The sequence below is a fragment of the Pieris brassicae genome, chromosome 8 (genome assembly GCF_905147105.1).
Source record: "Pieris brassicae chromosome 8, ilPieBrab1.1, whole genome shotgun sequence".
Lineage (NCBI taxonomy): Eukaryota > Metazoa > Arthropoda > Insecta > Lepidoptera > Pieridae > Pieris > Pieris brassicae.
In genome coordinates, this window is record NC_059672.1 from 14295039 (window position 1) to 14316972 (window position 21934).

The 21934-nt window shown below is 34.8% G+C and overlaps 2 protein-coding genes across 2 annotated transcripts in view; both read left to right on the forward strand.

Moving 5' to 3' along the window:
* Positions 1 to 21934, forward strand: part of LOC123713067 (TWiK family of potassium channels protein 9-like) — a 140132-nt gene that overhangs the window by 17362 nt on the left and 100836 nt on the right. The gene's annotated exons all lie outside the window — the stretch shown is intronic.
* LOC123713066 lies at positions 12374 to 16414 on the forward strand. The gene is made up of 3 exons (XM_045666555.1): positions 12374 to 12457; positions 12961 to 15726; positions 15804 to 16414. The coding sequence occupies exons 2-3, from the start codon at positions 13512 to 13514 to the stop codon at positions 16205 to 16207; spliced, it is 2619 nt and encodes an 872-aa protein (XP_045522511.1). The 5' UTR covers positions 12374 to 12457; positions 12961 to 13511; the 3' UTR covers positions 16208 to 16414.

Sequence of the window (21934 nt, forward strand, 5' to 3'; positions counted from 1 at the left end):
ATAGCATTCTGGTTTTATTAAAGTTACAGTTACTTGGCATGGTCAAGGAAATTTAACAAACTTGAATTTTGATTTCATGATTAATTAGAACACTATTTATTTAATGATAAAAGAACTGAGTTGTTGATGTATGCAAATGGAAGTTACTAAGGACTTGTAAGGACATTGGACTGTTAAATATATACAATCTGTTTCTCCCGGACTTGAGTTAATACTTTCACGTATTAACTGATATTAAAGTATTAGCTACACAATATAAGTATAATCTGCTACTTAAACACAAAAATCTTAAATGTTTCCAGTTCGATGTAGACTTAAAATATAATGAATTACAGTGTTTCAAATTTGCGTACTTAAGCCACGTGTTGTTCCATGACCGGTATCGCCTCCTTCAATAATATATAATAGGTAAAATCTATAGAAAACGGCGAAAAGAACGAAGGCATACGTCGTAATGTTAAGGAGTGGACGGGGTATAGTGACGGCGAAAAAGTTGGTGCATCTGGCACAAGACAAGACACTCTTTAATGTTTGTCAGAAGTCATGATTTTGTATACAAGTGAAGTTAACTTATAACGAAATCTTAATTTGTATTTTAATGAATTTAGGACGCTATCGTAATTTTATTATAGTACATCTAATTAAAGCGAAGAGAGAAGCCGAGAGCTATTTTAAAGATATTTCATTAAGTTTATTGTCGAGGAGTCGGCGCGTTCATTTGCCGGTGACTGTAAGCTACGTTGATAGAAAGTTTGCATTTTTAATATAAATTATGCAAGTATTAAAATTTCAGAGGATGAAAAGATGATGTTGTTTTACTATTAAGAAAATATTTTTATAGCATAATATTTTTGTTAGTGAACTTACGAGTATGCTAGCAAAAAAACGTTAATGAATTAAATCTATTAGACAACCAAGTCGTGTTACATGTTATTTATACATTCATATATTAAATGAGCAGTGTTTGGCCTAGTGGCTTAAGGGTGTCAGGGCCTCAGGGCTGAGGATCACACCCTTAAGCCACCAATGGAATTTTCTTTCTATATCCAAAAATCGATGACATATGTCAGACACAGGAGGGTGATCCCCTACTTGTATATAATAAAAGTTATTGAAGAAATCGCAATCTAAGGCCAAAACCCAAATAAGGTTGTAACGCCACTGGATTACTATTATTACATATATTATAAAGCTAAACAGTTTGTTTGGTTACGTGATTATTGCAGGAACTTTACTGGTTTGAATTGAAAAAATGGCTATTACATAATAGGACTGCCATTAGCAATGGTGTCTGAGTGATGTTTAAAAAACGAGAAATGGGAATTTCTCAGCTACGTCGCGTGCGCTACGTAAGCTGTAAAAATACTTAATAACCCATCATCGGCATGTCTATCGTTTGATTAACAATAACATCTTTTGGTATTCAGTATCGTACAAAATACTACATTATTTCAAGGGCTTTTTATGGAATTTGCTGTAAAGGTCATACCAAAAGTTGTTTAAAGGAATAGATAGAAGTGTTTTAAAAGGGGTTACTAAACTCGGATGATTAGTAGGTAGTAGGCATTGGTATGCCATGCCAACAAAACCAGGTAGAACTATAATCTTATATATATGATTCTACTGTACGTGAGTATGTCACTGAACTCCACCGATTTGAATTAATTTTTTTATATGGGGTTGGGTGGGGTCCTGGATGGTTTAGGTTCACTACTCAGTATAGCAGATGGCACTGCAGTCGGTACTTTCATACTTTGTTTAACATCCTAATCGCTTGAAATATCACGCAATGACAGGACAATGTCTGACAGGTCCGCTAATAAAATATATTTTTTTCGTTGTAACTTTCGTGCCTCCGATCTTTTTAATTATCTACTTTGTTTTCTTATAATAAATTAACTGATATCTTAGCGTAAACGTATGTGTAAAGCGTTTGTATAACTCAACTAGTACATCGTAGTGTAACCTAGGATTGTCCTTGCTAAATCATGTTATATATAGATCTGTGCTACTTTAATTCAATTACAATTTACCACATTTATATTAATTATCATTCAAGCATATTACGTCGAGTAGACATTTCTATCTCGCTTCTTGTTAATATAATTTGTTTTTCAGTTGTAAATAATAGATCATACATATGTGTTAAATTAAATTTTGAATAAAATCACCCGTGACAGCATTTGATTTTAAGGAATATCAAAAGATAAATATAATTTGTCCTGCAGTGTTGGCCTAGTGGCTTCAGCGTGCGACTCTCATCCCTGAGGTCGTAGTTTCGAGCCCCGACTGCGCACCAATGGATTTTCTTTCTATGTGCCCATTTAACATTCGCTCGAATCACATACTTGCCTATTCAATCTACAAACGATCATGAAACAGATACAGATATCTGAGTCCCAGACCTAAAAAAAAGGTTGTAGCGCCATTGTTTTTTTAAAATTATAATTTATTAAAGTAATTTTGCAACAAAACCATTGTTTGGCATTGGCCTAACAATACGACAACACGGTTTAATATCGATGCATCGGTATTAAACCGTGGCAAACAACTAGTCTTATTTAAAAGTGTTTTAAGATTAAATTGTGTTTGTCAGTCTACAATGACATACAAAATAATCAGGAGAAATAAAATATGACTGCAACCAATTTTAACAAAAATAAAATACTTCGTACATCATTCAGTGATGAATGTGTTTCACGTTTCAAAATATTTATTTCATTTAAACTATTAATGGTTCTGTTTCGAATTTTGTACACAGATTGAAAATAGTTTATTTATCTAACAATTATAAAATGAATTCGGATCACGTTTTCATAAACGAATAGCTGTAGTAATATTATTTATTTCTACTAAATATTTATAGATATTCTACGCTTTTTCTGAAATGTTTTTAAAATTGACCGACAGGCTAAATAGACAACTTCAAATGAGGACCTCGCGGTATCGCGTCTGATTTCTTGTCGGCATGGAGAGTGTATTTAAAAAAACAAATTTTCAATTTATTCTGCACTTCCGGTGGGCTCTGTGGTCACGAACGAAAAGCCAGGAGTGACTCTTGGTACGTTGAAATTTATTTTAGTAGACGCTATTCTAAAAAAAAAAAGATAATAAAGTTTGACTGGGACCTCTGAAAGCTCTCGAAGACAATGCATTTTTTTAATACTACACTACGAAAAGTTAACTCTTCTGTTACCGCAATTACTATACAACACAACATATCTTCAATATATACACAATTACTAATTAAACAAAACATCTTTAACGCATATAATCGCAGATAAATTTTGATCGGAAAATTGAAGGGGAACATTGCAATGTTACGACAATAGATGGCGTTGATATCACAATTAGACTAAGCTCAAATATTACTAGACTAAGTACAAATATCTGTCAATTTTATGTCATAGTCTGTCGCTGAAATTAATTTAAGTAGAATATAAAGTAGTTAGATATTTAGATTATCTATAGAAATTTGTTAACATTAGAATTAGAAGAATTCGGTGGCATTTCGCTTTATGAAATAACTTAGGTCACCAAAGGTTGCACAAAGTAACTCGTGCAGTGCTAACCCACTCCTGCCTACACAGTATAACGCAGGATTGAATTTTAATCCTCCTCCACGCTAAATAACATAACGCCACACAAAGCGAGATTCACATTGGTTGGATAGCAGCCAAAATAAAGCTTAAATTACTAATTTTACGTAACACCGGAACGGCCGACAGTTTTTAGTCGATTAGCAAAATGTATAAGCTGTGAAAGTTGTACTAGCACATAGAGTGCCAGCCTAGAAAAAGCGAGTTTCAATGATAGTTTGAATATTGATGTACAGTTAAAAGATCATATAAAAGGCCAACCGTGTTGGCGGTAGTCGATTTTTTAACGCCAAAAGAGAGTATACCAATTTCAATTCTGTATATCCGTAATTCTAATAAGAACGTAGATGATCACCTTCTGTGTCTGACACATACACACACACACACACCGTTGAGTCTGCGTTTAAGGCAGGCCCGTTTTACAAACGACATTTACCTTCACCGCACGAGCGAGTGTATGCGCACATAGACAGAAACTATATTGGTGCACAGCCGGGAATCGAACCTACGATCCCAGGGATAGGTTGAAAGCATTAGGCCAAAACTGCATTTATTATATTATTTAAGTAACTTGACGTTGCGAGGACTTTTCAGAAATCGTGGTCAGCAACTATGTAATATTGATTCAATTTAAAACTAACTTCGACCGTAGATCTCCTTTAGTCACTTTATGTCGCTTTTGGTTTGCTATTAAACTTTATTTGGACGGAGTGAAATCTGAACGTAGTCAACTATCGTCAATTTTACGAGTGTTTTACGATTTCCCTTTGTTCCTTTTTCTTTTTTTGGGCGTTTAAGTTAATACCACATACTATTACACAATTTAAATAAAATTAAATATTTTAAAAGAAATAACGTGAGGCGGGTTTACATAATATATATTATCTTTATGTACTATTGTATTTACAGTGGTTGCTATATGGTTCTTCACTATATGTATTTGTTTACAAAATATTAAACATATCCCGGCGTTGAAGACACTTTAATTAAAACTATTTAGGACTAAGTAATAACAATTGTTACTGAACAGTGATTTTTGTCACCTTTACCGCATATAAATTGGTTTTTGAAACCGAAGTATACATATTTTAACAAATTGTAGCAACCCTGTTAAGACAAGCAGTTGCATAACACAAAGGCATACAACAAAATAGTTCAGTATGTTTCCAACTTTAATTAAAATCGTTGATTTAAAATTGCCGATTCTCATTTTCCTGTGAAATGAAAATCTCATTTCGACATTTTGCTAGTTCTTTGTGTACTCGACCTAAATAATTTTCACATTTTTTTTAACATTTGCCGCACGATTATGCCGCTTCAATAGACACTATATGGAATGAGCCTTCGAGGTTTATCTTATTCAATATGACTATAGTCCTTCAAGAAAAGAGCGTGCCACTTATAAGGTTGGCAAGCATTGGCGAGCCATTTTCATGTTATTATAGCTCCTGGTATTGTTTTATTTATCATTAGGTAAGCTTCCAGCTCATGTGCCTTTTGTACTATATTAAGCCACTATGTTATAGTGCCAGAACTTTGACTACATATAATTAGTGTCTAGGTTTTGTAGTGTTTGAATAAGTCTGCATAATTAATTTTGTTTTATACCCAAGGTTTTTCTTAAAGATAACGCTGCGAAAATGTATCGAAATAGGCATCATTTATCATCTTTAACCGTAACTATATTAAAATACGCCTATGTCGACGACATTTACAGTATTTAATATAATATTTAATAGCGTTATAAAATTAATTTCATAACTAAAAGACAATATAATTTCCATTGATGTAAGTACAAATCACATCGAGAATTATCATAATTACATCGGTCTATTCTAAGCAAAATTGGTAACTGTTTAGAGTGAGGCCTTTTTGTTGACAAGAATAAAATAATTTTATACAATTTGACTTTGAGTTTCGGATTTAATCAAGCGCTTGGAGCAAGTCAATATCCGCTTGGGATTTGTTTTGTTTTTCAATTGTATAAAACATTAAATAAACGGTGGCCTCATTTGTGTTTAGTACGAGAACCTCTTTGATGTTTCTGTTTTTTACTCTTTAATAGCTTTGATGTCCTCCAGGGCAATATGTATCGCGGGGAGCTGAGCATAGGGAGACGCCATAATTGGGAAGTAGAATATTAATAATTAGTATATTGCTGGTGCAGCGACCCACATGAACTTTTAACGTTTGAACAGGAGAGTTAGGATACCTCAAAGTCCGTTGTTTCACAACTTGCCATCACCCTTATGTGGAACCAGCTGCCGATTGTAGTATTTCCCAACAACACTTATCTGATCTTTTGTTTTGGCAGTGTGAGTAATGAGTAGCCATGCGCGGTGGACTATCACTTAACAATAGGTGAGCCACGTGTCCCCTGTTCAAGCGCATGACCTCAGGGTTGAGATTCACACGCATTTTCTTATGAAAAGATTTTCCGTCTAAACAGATGCAACAGTCTAAAATAATTTCAATAATACCAGCCATGTGGAACTTTGTTCAAGTGGGTCTGAAAAATTAACGTAATCAATATATTCATTGAATTCTTCTAACCGAGTGTTAAATGCGAACATGGTATGAAAAGATTATATGTAATATATTCATAATAACTTAGTGTTAAAGTTTTAATTTAGTTTCTAATATTGAAAATTCGGATTCACTGTTAGAAACGGGAAAGTGTAGTTATAAAGGTCTAAGGTATGGTCTATACTAGAATTATTTTAATCCTTGCTTAAAAAAAGCAGCTACAATAATATAAATAAAAGTAAAACATACGAATATTTAAAAAAATAGTTCGCGTCAATATTTAAAATTTATCTGGCATGAAAAGCCAATATTTAACAAGATATTGAATGTCACATAAATTGAGATTTAAGGGAAAAAGGGTTTTCTTTCAACTTAAACGATTCGTAATCAGATGAGATCGATTTACGAGGTTTTTCCTTAAGTTAAGGTCTATTGGAAATATCTAAATCAAGCCTTTGATTATCAATTCAATCAAAGCATTTGGCTTATATACTTTTTTTAATTAGAGTATATCTGATGCTTGGAGTTACACTTTTGATATATGTATTTCGGTAGTTTGGTTTAGGTTGATTGGTCCTTATTTGGTACTTCCTAATAATTCGTAGAGAAGAGGTGAAGATGGAATGTGTTTATTTTTTAAATCTGTAGATTTATATACAAAAATTATCCTACACTGGCCACTAGTGGTAACCTGTGGTACCAAGATGCGAAAGGTGCGTAGACGATAAAATCGAGGCGCGGCAAAAAGTTGGTCTTTTTCTGCGCGCAGCCGTCGAAGCGTACGAACGTGTTCTTCTCAGAACAGTTCGATATCGTGGTCTTACGATAACGCCAATTAACTGTTCTTTTCAGAACATATTATTGTTTCATGACGATAACGTTTACAACTGTCCTTGTCAGGACACTTCAATGTTTCATTACGACACGTACTAATCACCTACAGGATTCCCCCTCTAGCGAAGCGTACCGGCAGGCGTATAACGCGGCCTCGGCGAGTTGTTCTTGTAGGTATTGAGGTGTTCCCAGTGTCTTGTTGTTTCAGGTCGTTGTAATTTTGATGATTCAGGCTATTTGATGGTTCATGTAGTTCGCTCGCACTTGATGTGATTTGCTTGTTGTATCAGTAGGCACATCTTGCTCGGCGATAGTGTAGGCAGGTTTCAGTCTGTCGATAGAGATATTCATTTCACGGTTATAGGTAACTGCAGCGTGAATATATTGCTGTCTCGTTTCAGCACGCGATAGGGTCCGTCGTAAGGTGCTTGTAATGGCTTCTTTACGGCGTCTATGCGTACGAATACGTATTCACATGTTTGCAGGTCGCGGTGTACGAATATGGGTTTTGTGTTGCTGTGTGGTTGACTCGGCATTGGTTGCAAGTTACGTATTGCGTCGCGCAGCTGATCGATGTAGCCAGAGTCCATGATGACGTCATTGCGGGTCGTTGATAAGAAATCACCGGGTAAGCGTATGTTGCATCCGTAGGTAAGTTGGGCGGCGCTTACGCCGGTGTCACTTCGCATAGCGGCGCGTAATCCGAGTAGGACGGTTGGTAGCTCGTTGATCCAGCTTCTTGCGGTCTGTAGTCTTGCTTTCTTTCATCTGTGAATCTCGTCGGTTTTCGTTGCGCTTTGTTGATGCGTACCGCGAGCGTGATTGTAAATGGTGGCGAGAACAACTGTTGCGGTAGTTGTCGCGAGGTTGTGCTCGTAGCTCGGCAACTTCCAAAGACAACCTCTTTATTTCACCGATGAGGGTGTCGATGGCTGGTTGTTGTTGATAAGATGGTGGCGATGCTACAGGTAAGTAAGGCGTTGCGACGGCAGCGATGTGTTTTGACGGCGTGTGGACTTCCATCATTTTGTCCGCGAGCAAGGTCAGGTCGTCAAGCGTCGTTTTGATTTTAAACGCTTCGCTGACGGCTAACACGGAACGAATGTGTGGCGGCAGATGCTCGAGCCACATCATTTTGATGGTGCTCTCGGGAAATTTGTCCTTGTTAAGCTGCTTCATTTGCCTCATGAGCGGGCTGGGTTTCTGGTTTCCAAGCTCAACTTGCGACAGTAGCTTCTTCGTTTGTGCGCTGTTAGACTCTTCGTATAATGATATTAAACGGTCTTTAATAGCGTTGTAGTAATCTGCTTCCAGCGGCGAGCAAATGAGATCAGCGATGTTTTGGATGTCTTGCTTTTGAAGCTGTGCGATGACCATCTGGGCGAGCTGGGCCTTGTTTCGTTTTAGATCGGCGGTTGCTGCTTCGAAACTGCAGAACTACAGGAGCGGCTGGTCGCGCCAGAATGGTGGCACATGGAGCGACAGTGAAATACCGGAGACTAGGCTCGACGGTTGTGATGAAACTTGACGCTCTGCACCGGAAATTTCTGTGTTCGACATCTTCAAATTTTTTGGTGTTCTTCTCGGGGTCACCACTGTAGGGTAGTTTGGTTTAGGTTGATTGGTCCTTATTTGGTTAAAATAAAACTTCCTAATAATTCGTAGAGAAGAGGTGAAGATGGAATGTGTTTATTTTTTAAAACTGTAGGTTTATATACAAAAATTATCCTACACTGGCCACTAGTGGTAACATGTGGTACCAAGAAGCGAAGGGTGCGTAGTACATGTATATAAATTATCGGAACAATTTTCTAGATTGATCAATGGTGATAAGGTTCTTTCTAACGTAAGGAATGTAACTGATAAATGACACGAGATTTTAATAAATGCATTTGTAGCTAACTGCGGGTGTCGCATTACCTGACATAAAAGGCCACCAATCCGTACGCGGTTCTTCTGGCAATGTGAGTGTCCATGAGCGATGGCATCATGATAATTATATTATATATAAGGCTATTGTTTCTTCCCCTTGTTCTATATAAAAACAATATCGCTTACAGTTTATAGTAATCAGATAGTTTCAAGTTGTACAATTTACAGGTGTTTATGGCAATCTTTCCCAAAACCTGTACCATATCTTCTAGCTCCAACCTAGTATTATTTATTCTGCAGCTAATCCGTCTTATGTCAAAGACAGACTTGCGCTTATGCGGATTCAATAACGGCCTAATCGAATGTCATATACAAACGTCAACTAAATGGTTGGACAGAGCTAAGGTTAGTTTAGACTGTAGAAAAAATACAGAAACATCTTCAATTCTTAGTGGCTTTGAAAATTGTATTGACTCAACTCGAAACCTTTAATAATAAGTGAAGATTTTGACGTACCTCCGAGTTTCTGAAAGGGGGACATAAATAATATAGTTACTTAGTTAATAATGGTGAGAGCTATTTGAAGTTGGTTTCATTTCTCTAAAACCGGTTGAACAGGGTTGGCCCTAGTGGGCCATGCTTTATCATCTCTGTCGTAGATTCGAACCCCGCTTGTGCAATGAATTTTTACTTTTATGTGCGCATCTAAAACTCGCTCGTACGGTGAGGAACAATATCATGAGGAAACCGGCATGTTATAGACCCAAAAACTCGACGGCTGATCTATTTGCCTATTAGAAAAAAATATCATGAAATAGATACAGAAATCTGAGTGCAAGAAGTGGTTGTAGCGCCTAAGATTTTTCTTTCTTTATAAATGAATTTTATTTTGAAGTCGGTAAAAATGTGTCAGGCGTTTGTAAGTACCAGCATTTGTAAATTTTTATTAAGTATTATACTATTTATTAAGCGTAAAAGTCTATAAAATGAATTAATTGGATTAATTAATTATGGAATTGTAACACGGTTCTGATTAGGCTAATAATTGTTTACTACAGTGTTATAATTATAGCGCTTGGGAGTTACAGTAATGATGACACTATCATCACTTAATTATATTAACTGAAATATTTAATAACACTTTATAAACAAGTTTCAGTTTGTGGATGAAAATTATAAAATTATTTAATAATAATAAATACTAATATATATGTATAGCTTTCATGGTATGGGTTGCTTTTTGCAACTAGACATTATATATCTTGTAGGAGCGATCACTTATTGTAGTCGTCGATGTCAGCTCTTCTGATCTGTAGATGTACCACAAGGATCTGTTCCTTCTTCTTAGTTAAACAACGATCGAAATGTTCAAAAATCAAATATCATATCTCGGTTATTTCACAAATGTCTTTAAACTAGAATAGCTTCTTATCAAGTTCCAGTCTTTCTCTGTGTGCAGCACTGCAGTCACCTCTAGCACGGTTTTTCTTAGTGACATCCGGGTGCCTTGGATGCTATTGAGGGGCGAACTTGAAGTAACCTTCGCCTTTCAGTCTTCTATAAATTGCATTCTGGAGAATGCTCTTGGAACTGAATTCCGTCATCCCATTTGAAATTCGCTCATCTACAAGCACGCTGGAGTTTCACCCCTTAGTTATTGAAATCTCCAAGTGTGGCTCTCCACTATATGCATGGTCACTTTTGAAAACAGCGAAGCAGTTCCTAATCCACTTCCTTTGCTAAAGAGTATAAAATATATTTATTCAACCGCCAACTAAATTGGCATCTCTTTGACAGGCCCTCCAATAGGCTGCATCTCATTTAAAATCAGGTTAGATTGAGGCTAAACATGTGTCTGTATAAAAAAAAATTGCTTCCTGTGTCAGAGGTCCCTTGATGCTGGCAGCATTTCTTTGCTGCATTGAAATGCTAATATACTGAGCGAAGACAGCAGCAGCATTCGTACCGTAATGTCTTTTATTTATGACATTTTATTTGTTCCAAAATCCAATTTTTGTATTTTCACATGATAAGGAGACGACTGTAGCTGAGTCTCTATTTAATACACTTTTCGCCAAGCCGCCTCAATTATTTTTCGATATTTTTAGTTTGCTTAAAGTACTCCATATTAAAAATAATTACAATATATAAATATATAAAGTAAAAGTAAGGTAATAAAGTCTAAATGTCGATAAAACGTTCTTAAGCTAATTTAGGCTAATAGTAATAATAGACGTAATAATTACTTTATATTATTATACACATGTGATATTCACAAAGGGTTTGTAGGGTTGTTTTGTTGCTAAGTACCATTAGGCAACTTTAATAATTCACATGGAGTGCCCTAATCGATTTTGCATAAGTGGTGGCCTTTACCCACTTCAAAAAACCGAAATATTGAGTTATGAATTTAACGTATGTTCAAGCATACCATAAGCCGTTGACCAATCTGGATGTTTCATTTTCCAGAAATTGGCTAGTAGGATCTTAATGTAACCCTATTAAAAATCACAATGCAGGAATGCAAATAACGTCCGTATAATGAAAAAACGTGAGGAAAAGAGACTGTTTCTAGTTGATCCCCGGTTTGAGTCTTTAAAAGGTTACGTATTTTTTACACAAATATGTTAAAACTAGGTTTATTTATTAATTATTATATATTTCGATTATGTTATGATTAATTGTGTATAGCGTTCGATTTTGCGTATTTTTTACTCCTCTACTCTGAGTTGAGTATGCCAGTTATACTGTCGTGTGGTTTAACCTCGCTTCTAAAACTGATATGTATTGTTTACCGTAATAAAATACTAATTATAAATACATTAGTTCAAATTACGATTGGGAATACATATTAATAATAATGTTTGTTTTTGACTTATCATTATAGTCGGCTTTGTGGTTTGAGCTTTATTATTAGGTTTTATTAAAGGTCATACACAAAGTTTGCCAGAGCATGAAAAGGACATTAAATTAATACATTATCTTATATAGGTACACTTGTCGTCTATACATATAATAATTAGTCGAAACAGCGTAAGTGCGTCAAAATTTATTGTGAATACGTTCATAAGTGTACATTGTGTTATGTTTATGAATAAAGATTTTTTTGACTATGACTTAAAAAAGTATTGTATCCCGTTACAGATAGAATAAGCATTTTTTATATTAAAATTCAGACTTCATCGTAGAAGAGAAAATAATAATACCAAACAAGCCGAGAACTCCCACTAAAATGGGTGGGGACTGCCTTTTATGGCTGTCCCGTAGATTCATTTGCCTCCTTTTAAAAAAACAGCATTTAAAGACTTTTAAGTAAAGAAATCCCTATAAAAATATTCTGTATAAATCAGAAAATTTTAATAAAGGTACATCTTATACAAGCTGACTTATCCACGCGAAGTCGCGTAGTAGCAAAATATATGTATTTACAAATTGAAAATATTGGACCTTCATTAGTAAATTGATATCCTGTTTGTTCCACTTTATCAATATAGTATTTATACATCTGAGTTCTATATAATGAGCCATTAGTGTAGGGCGTCTTCGCTCTTGTCGCAGTAAAGTTTATTATGTATGGGAGAGTATAATGTTTAAACTTTTGTCGGAGCAGAACATATTTTGTTTCGGTAAGTTTTTTTTAAATATTATTATATCAATTGTTTTAACTTTGTGTTAACGATGCCATGATTGTTACTACTGTAATGATGTCAATAGACTGAAAGTTTACGATACATACATTCGTAAATTGATAATTTTTTTTTTGAAAAGTATTATATTTCAAATATTTCATCATTTCTGACCATACATTTTTTTAAATTGTCTCTGCACTGAGACGTCATCTTATATTACGATGTAGCCCAACTTAAGACTAATAAGTAATTTAAGTCTAACATAATTCTCTAAAAAGCAGATTTTAAAAACATTAGTTTTAGCCATCGAAATTAAGACTATATCATGTTACAACTACTCGTAAATAGACGATTTTATTATACATTTTACTGTATAAGATACGTAGAATCGTCTATCTAAAAGCGTTTAAAATAGGCAAGCCTTTAGGAGGATATGTTTCAATTAAATGTTAGATTTTTTTAAAATATAGGTATCATGCATTCTTATTTGTATTTTATAGGTAATGGGATCTGATAGGACCTCTGGGCACTGGAAAGTTTTGAGTGACCTTCTTGCCAGATTCGAAAGAGAACCAAAACAGATTATCGGAAGACACACTACTTCATGGTTTTTGGTTGGCGAAGAAATATTTAAAGAATTCTACAAACTCGGAATCACTATAGAGTGGCAATTTTCCAGTATTGAAAGCAACTACGACGTTGATCACATTTGCTCACAGATCCAAAGTAACGTTGGTTGGCTGCAAAGTTTTATAAGTCTTTATCCTAATTTGAAACTTGACTTTGAGTTTGCCTGTTCTTCGGATGACGTTTGCCAGGTTAGATCAGGAATTGATGTTTTATTGAAAGGGTTTGCAAATTTAAACGAAAGTTTTGATAGTGTATTAAGAGAATTAACTGAAGAAGGAGACGTTGAAGATTTTGATCGCCATTTAAAAATTTGGATAGAAACGGGCCACCGTCCTGACTTCTTAAGTGACACAAATAACGTATTTTCAGAACATTGGTGGTGGTTTTAAAGTAATTATTAAGAAAACAAAAATATATAAATATGGAAGTTGAAGAAGGAAAGTGGCAACATCAAGCTCACGAGAATATCGATAAATATTTACACAGAGGTGGTGATGGAAAAGGAAATGAACCACAACTGCTTTATGGTTCAAATTTACTTAATACAATAGGCATAGCAATGGGTTTACCTCTTCGCGATCCAACGGTATTTTCACATGAAGAGTTTGAACAAGCTGAAAAAGGAGAATTAGTTTTCTTTGATGCCGACTCACTTAAGGCTATACATATAGTAGCTTTTGGGATACGAGTAGCTTGTAATGGAGATTCTAAGGTTTATGTAACCGTTGTCCCCATTGAGCTATACTATGAAAAAAAACTGTATGAAGTACCAGTATTTAAAGTGCATCGTTATCATCACTCAAAAATATATTACGTTGATAATATTGGAAGACACTACGACAGCTTTGATGATTGGAAGAATAATAACAAACTGCCACCATGTAAAATAATATATCCGCAAAATCTTGAATTAAGTTCAGATGGTCAACATACTCTTGTTTCTCCCCCCTATGAGCCTCCATCAGCGCAAACTGAGACTAAAGTATTGCATGGTATCGATATTGCTGCTGGAATTGTGGGGATTGGGTCTGCTATAGGTTTAATGGTCGTTTCAGGACCAGCGGCGCCCTTTCTAGCATTAGTGGGTATTGCTAGTGCCATTTGGGGAACGTCTAGAGCTATTCATGATTTGGTTGATCGAGGAGAACATGGGCAATCTATCGATCCTTTCACTGATTCAACTGCAAGAATGCTATGGCTTGGTATTGCAGCATCTATAGCTAGTTTCGGAGCTATGGGTGCTACTATGAGATTATCTTCTCTAGTTGCTCGTGGTATACAAGTATCAAATGCCTTAAAAATATTAACCAATGTCGTGAATGGAGTAAGCGTAACACTTAACTCAGCTGCTATTGTAAACAATAGTATATACTTGATTCAACATATACATGAAATGTCACTTGCCGACATTCTTCTTAACGTCGCATTACTTGCTTTTTGGACAAAAGGTACATTTACATTCAAAAGATCGAGTGTCATTATTTCAGAAGCGCACGACCGAGCTTTCGCTTCTATAACCCAAGAATTACCCCCAGAAACTAGAAGCAATTTTTCAGAGTTCAGGAGTAGAGTACAGGAGATGTTAAACATAGATGAAATAGAACTATTACAGTTATTCAAAAGAGCAAGTGAATCTAATATATCTATACGTGAATGTGCTGAATTCTTGATAGATGGAATGCATTACTATGACACAGTTCCAAAACTTACTTCAGACCAAATTGAATCGCTATCCAGTTTACGCGACTTCATACAGGATGATTTGCAACTACTTTACGGTCTGCAAAGAATTTCTACAGCAGCAGGTTCTGATAGAGAACAAACATTTCGATTAGTACTTGAGTTATGGGATCGATACGTAATTAGTAATCGACCAAATACAGACGATGCGCATTTTATACCTGGCCATATAGTGTTAGGACATGCTCCACCAATTGAAATAACACAATTAGAAAACTTATCACCGTCCCTCATTAGGTTTGTTGGTGAACATTTGAGTACAATACATACAGATGCGATTCACGAGTGGTCGATTACAGAATTAGCGTCTCTTCAAAACCGTGGCCTTTTCATTGAATGTCCGGTTACAGGAATTAAGGACGGATATGCAACTGTTTCATTAAAAGGTTGCTTGGACATAAGCTTGAGGAAACTTGATTCCTTACCCGAAGATACATGTTTAACAATTTTAAAAATGATTGGAGGACTGAGTGAAGAACAAACTAGTTCCAGTTCTAAATTACCCTCTGAAGTTGTCAAAACTTGCGTATCTAAGAATAGATTACGGTTTGAAGTTCATAGAAAGGAAAGTGTAGAATGGGCGCTTCAATCAGTAGCTCGTTATCCGGAGTTAAGTGAAATAATCAACTCTGATCTAATGCCACATGAACGAGATAGATTGTATACTTTTAAAACGGAAGCGAGCGCTAAAGAAGTAGACTCCGTTAATAAAACGCCCTATATGGATCAGATGATGGATTTTGTGCACGAAATGAACCCGCAAAACGTAAGTGAACTTGTTGCTTACAGTGAATTTGTAATGACCTACGTTGACGAGAAAATTGCAATGTTAGAAAAGGACATTCGAGATGGCAAAGAAATATTACCCCATAATACAAAGAAGAAACCTTGGTTGCGTATGTATACATGTGCAAATCTATCCAAATTAGTATATTTTTTATATTATAGTAATTTAATTTGATTCTATTTTTAGGTAAAAAAGCTATTGAAAAAGCGTTTACAAATGTCCAGGAAATGAGAGACAAATTTACTGAGCTAATGACAATTGTAGAAGAAAATGATATGGTTGGAATTCAAGTAGTAGATAAAGGCCTTTCCGATGAAGCGTTGGTATTAGCAATTCGTTCACATAGAATACGATTTGGTGGTAAAGTTTCCGCTGCGTACCATATCTACAAACATCCTACTGATCCTTCTTCAGCATACATTGAACAAGCAAACCAAACGATCGGGAATTCCGAATATCACATGTCATTGGGTCAAGAAGGTGACTCAAGAATAATTATTTTTAATGATCCAGATGGAGGCAATGCCGTAGTTCTTGAAAAAGATGGGCGAGTTTTACTTTGTTCTTTTAGGGCAGGAGGCAGAAAGTAATAATGTTCGTTGCTTATAAGTAACGGCAACGTTGTCATATACTTGTAACTTTTACGACTTAATTTCTTAGCATAGAATATCATCTAAAATAGTTAATAAATATAGTATGGAGCGTAAACTTTTTGCTACTAAACACATAAAGAATGTTGAATTTAAAATGAATACCTGATAGAGGTTGATGTATTAATTATTTTTTCTTAATAAACTGACGACATAATAAATATCGATGTTTATTCTTTTCAATGCCATCCATAAAGTAAATGCCGTGTTACATGGCTACTAAGACAGGCTATTTAAAATCACGAAATTAAGGCGGTCGAAACCGCGCAAGTTTTATAAATGAACTATTTCTGTACCAATTGTTTCATATAAAATGATATAGATATTAAGTTTATCCTTTACACTTTTTATCCATTTCGTTAAAAAGTTTTTCTATTATGGTCTCTGGGCTTAAGTTTGAGGGTCTCCTTAATTCTTGTTACAAATTTTGGATACAAGAATGTTACTTTAATGAGCTTTGCGGGGGCTGTCCGCAGCTTAATTAGTTGGGGTTTATCTACGCAGTTTTGTCTTATGTGCCTAATGTTAGCTTAAATTCTAAAATCTCTAGGTTAATGTTTTATGGAAGTAAGTCATGTGATAGTTTTCTTCCTAAAAATATTTTAGGGTTCGTATTGTCATAAATTGAAACATGCACATACAGTGAACGAAAACATTGTAATAAGGCGAGGGTCTAAAATATGGACGGCGTGTGTCAAACACAAAAGCCTGTATATACAACTACGTATTATAGATATATACAACTCAAGGCCAAGACACGTCTTGCCCATGGGCTGGAAAGGTTACTGGCGGATCTTTTTATTAAGACGGGAAGTTAACTACTCTCATGATTATAAAGAAAACTGATTAGAAAACATGATGTAGAAAAATTAGGATCATCATTATGATAACATTAAAAACATGGAAAATTTTGTAATATTTTTGTTTCGTCCTTTCTCCAACGAGTTTACATTGTTATTTCAATTTGACAAAAACGTTTGAGCTGTCCTAAATAATCATGAATGTTTTCATAATAAATGAAATTACAAATTTTATTGCAAGTAAAGTGACAATGGGTTTGTAGCTACGGGCGTTAGAAGCCTACATTATTTTAAAATTTGGTCTCGTCATAGTACAATATCCAGAGTAACATGCTGGTGCAAAGGTTCGCGAGTTGCACTACAGGTTAAAAAAACCTTCTTCTAACTGTAACTTCACAAAAATCCCACGAATAATATCCCAGTAGTATGAACAAATTTATCCGCAGGAATACACTAAATAACTGCAAATCTCTGGGACGTGGTCGGTAGTTCACTAACTAGAAACATACTATGTGGCAGCCGTTGGTCCCGGTGTCACCTATTTTAATTAACTAAATGTATATGTATTTTTTATAATAATAAACTCATTGCTATTATTGTCACCTTTCAAAGAGGAAATGGAAATTAAGCATAAGTAAAAAACGTAAGTGCTATATAAATTGTCTTGTAAGTAACAAATAGCATTACAATTCTTAGGTATAATGTTTCGTCAAAGTAATCACAAAAAGTATTAAAAAGAAAATGTAATTTTTTTTAAAGTTTGGTCACTGTACAGATTACTTATATTTATCAAAAGAGCACGTGCAATTGTCTGCGCGTATCGTAATTTAAAGTATGTTTCAGAATAGTATATCTATTTTGGTATAAATATCGTTGAATTCAGTCTAATTCTATTACCTACTGTTCTGGTGGATGTGGCATTAAAGTTAATACTTTTACCAATAGCTTTATAAAATCTGCCCTTATGTCTATTTTGTACGTGTACGGTTGATTTAATATACTTCTATAATTTATTTAATCTAGCCAATTACACACAGTAAAAGTAAATTCGTTGCCACTGTGGGCTTACCTTAGTCATAAAATTAAAATTATAAAAAGGACAGCGAAATAGTGTATTTCACTGCGTCTGTATAGCAAAGTAAATACCAACAGTTAAACTGTAAATATATTAGAACGGTTTACTACCCTTCGTATTAAATCCACCCATTTACAGACTTACGTACAATGGGTAAGTTAAAACATTGAGAGCATTCCTAAATTCGTGCGGCGAGACCCTGTGAACCCGTGTGGTTAATATAAAAGCAAAATGATGTTATCAACGTCACATCCCTACATATAACAGTGTTATTTGTTGTTTCAAGTGCTACTTCACTACACTAGTACATATGTAGAATTAATTAAAGGTGGCATTTTGCACGACTATTTCGAGTTGTTACGCAATATTACAATGTATTGGTATCGGCCACAGCCGTCTAAAAGCTTTCTAAAAGGGTATAGTTTATCAAAACAACTTTTGTTTTGCTAATATTTTGCTTTATAGTAACAGTAAACCCTATACCCTGGGTTTACAACGGACATATCCTTGTCATCATAATGTTTATGACTTAGAGGGCTTATTATTTACTGACATAAAGATCCGCCATCAGTGTTCTTATTACAGAGGTTCTTATTCATCTCTAGATAACAACGTTAAGACAGCCAATCATATGGCCGTATTAATAAATACTATTGTGGACACAATATATTTTAATATCGCTTCATAGGCAATAAAATTAGATTATCCTTACCTAACACAATAGCATTTATACGACCAAAAAGAGACCATTTATAATATGGTATAATGTATCTAATAGGGTATGTCCTGTTATCATTATACTGTATATGTTATTTTCAAGTAAGTCAAGTCAGAAAGTGTGTCTTACTCTGTGCCTCTTTTAAAGGTATGGGTAAATGGTGATGGAATGGCCAGAAGGTTTCGCTTTTCGCTGGTAATATTGTCGACCAAAGCTGCTAATTATAATAATCGTCATAAGGTCTTCTCACAAGATCGAAGTTGAATTAACTCAAAAATACTACAATTGCTAGATATATTTGCACGGTGCGTAACAAAAAGTGCCTGGAAGGCGATCAGTTGTGGAATAGAAGATATTGAAAAGATATGCGTGGAATTTCGTTTTCTGCCTCGATGTCCGAATAAACCGATGGTTACACACGGCTATATATAAACATTGTAAATATAATATACAGTATATATGTTAGAATAATGTAACGTAAGAAACGAAGCCGAATTTCTCTTAAACTTTTAATAAGCTGCATCATTATTCTAAGCTTATACAAAGTTACTTTGTGTATTAATCAAAGTTTCATAATAAGTTTGCTTTTTATGCTTCTCATAAGTTTAAATAAACATATCTATAAAAAAACTGTGTATACAAGTACAATGTGACTTAAAATCTTATGTTTTCATAAGAGCAATGATAAGGATCAATAACAAGGTAATGGATGGCGGCAAAAAAAGCTTATATGGGTTTTATTATAGATAAACCCATAACTATAGCTTACGCTCTTCCGAAAACTATATCCTTGAAATCCCATCTCATAACTCCTTTCTTGGGAAATCCTTTAAGGTCTCTGCAGTTAGGCTATGGAATTCACTACCCGTCCCTATTAGCTTGGCTTCTTCTCTATCTTCCTTTATATTTCTTCTGTACAAAAATTACCTGTCCACAACGTTTCCCTAACTTTCTTACTAACAACTAACTGACGTGAGATCTTTTTTTAATCCTCTTTAGTTTTATCTCAACAACTATGTGTATGTATTTTTGCACTTCTTGCCTACCTTATGTAATTTACTTCATTTTTTTATTAACTCACAGTGGTTGTCTGGAAGAGATCGCTCGAAAGTGATAAGGCCGCCAGTTGCCCTCCTTTTAATTTAATTATGTACACTATTTATATTATAATAAATAAATAAAATATACAATACATTACGTAACATCGCATATGAAATATATATATTGATGTTCTCAAACCTGAAGTATCATCTTAGGCAGTTTAATAGATATTATTGTTTTCTTAATCAGAAGGTCGAAGACAAATAGCTATTCAATATCAAGATTTGACATACCAATTACAACTTTAAATAGTTAAATTATTTTGTCTAGTTTTGACACAATTAAAATGTTGGTATTTTATTGTTATCAATTTCCTATGTTTTGTTATACATATTGCTGAACGTCTAATTTGTTTTTATAATGATTTAATACAGGACCTGAAACTTTTAAAGAAATTAACAATTTCCAGAAGCATAGAAGTCTCCTGGGCACTTCACAGGCTTCACGGAGGGCCTCCCTGCTCCAAAGATGTATAGTAAATACATTGGTTAGCCACTGAAACGCATTCCAGGACTACGTGCATTCCTCTGCGCTGTGACAACCTCTGCACATGGGGTTGTATGTCGTGCCGAGGATAAAAGATGTTTATTAAGGAGATAATGGTCCCTTATTGTCCCTATCATAGTTTTTAGTTTAATTCTGTTGAGGCTTAGAAGTCGCTGTGTCATTAGCTTCTTAACTGCTGGCAGAGTATCCATTTTGGTCTGTCTGCAGTCGGGGTTATTGTATCCAGTGCATTGTGACACTCCAGTTTCAGTTTGTTGTTTATCTTTTCATTTTCTAGCGCCAACAGCACATACGCACTGTCAGATACGAACTTAATACAGAAGTTATTAATTCCTAACCTCTGCACGGCTCTGGCTGCTTCGGTTAGAGCGAAAAATTCACATTAAAAAACTAGCTGTTTGTGTCTAGGTTAGGTGTATGTTGAGGTTAAGATCAAGAGAGAATATGCCAGCGCCGGAGCCACACCCTGTTTTTGAGCCTTCGGTACATATGCGTATCCCATCCAGGGTCGATTGATCACGTTTCACTCTCACTTCATCACTCTTCTCCCATTTGTACATGGCATTTCCTGCTGAATATGTGTTGATTAGCGATGCTATCCCATGCCGCGGCTATGAGACGTTAATTTCTCTAAATATATATTTATATAAATAAGGGAGCGTCATTAAGGGTATATTTATCAGCTGGTAGCTGTTTCAGAATTCAGTTTCAGGTTGTTAATTCAGTTAGTGCCAAAGGACAATTTCTCTGTTGAAAAGTAGGCACATAACCTAGATAAAACCAACAAAAATCTCATTCAATGTCAGCTCAATTTTGTTTTATGAATATCAACATTTGCGACAAATTCAGCAGTCCCATTTAATCCGTTTATTTGCTTGTGAATTCCGCGAGACTTAATATTCCCCTAACGAACTTCATGAGACGAAAATTCGTTAAAATAAACCAGGAAAAAATGAAAATAGTCCTGTCCTTTATCACATTTTCTGGGATTGTGACTGGAATGAATTTTCTTTTACAGTTTGTATTCAATATTACCGCGTGCTAAAAGCTCTGACCCCGTTTTGTAATAACTAACACAAATAACATTTATTTATAATGAATTAAAAAGATTTAGAGATGAAATTGTCTTATCTTACACTTATCAGACACATTAAAGAGTTTCGTGTTTTCAATTATATGGGATATCGTATAAAATATTACTCGTACAAGTCGACTATTCGTTTTTTACAAAGTCCATTTAATATTTTTTCGAATTGAGTCGCTGATAATAACTGAACTAAGTAGAGTTTAGTATTAAATTGAAATCTTAGAAGTAACGACCAGAAAGTGTTGTCTATTACAAAATTAAGTTTCCTTAGAATATACATTTCTAGGTAAGTAAGTTAGGGTCTCAAGTTGCGTTATTAAGACTGTACTTCCAATTTAATTTAACCCTCGCAAGATCCAGGGAGTATGTGGATTTAACG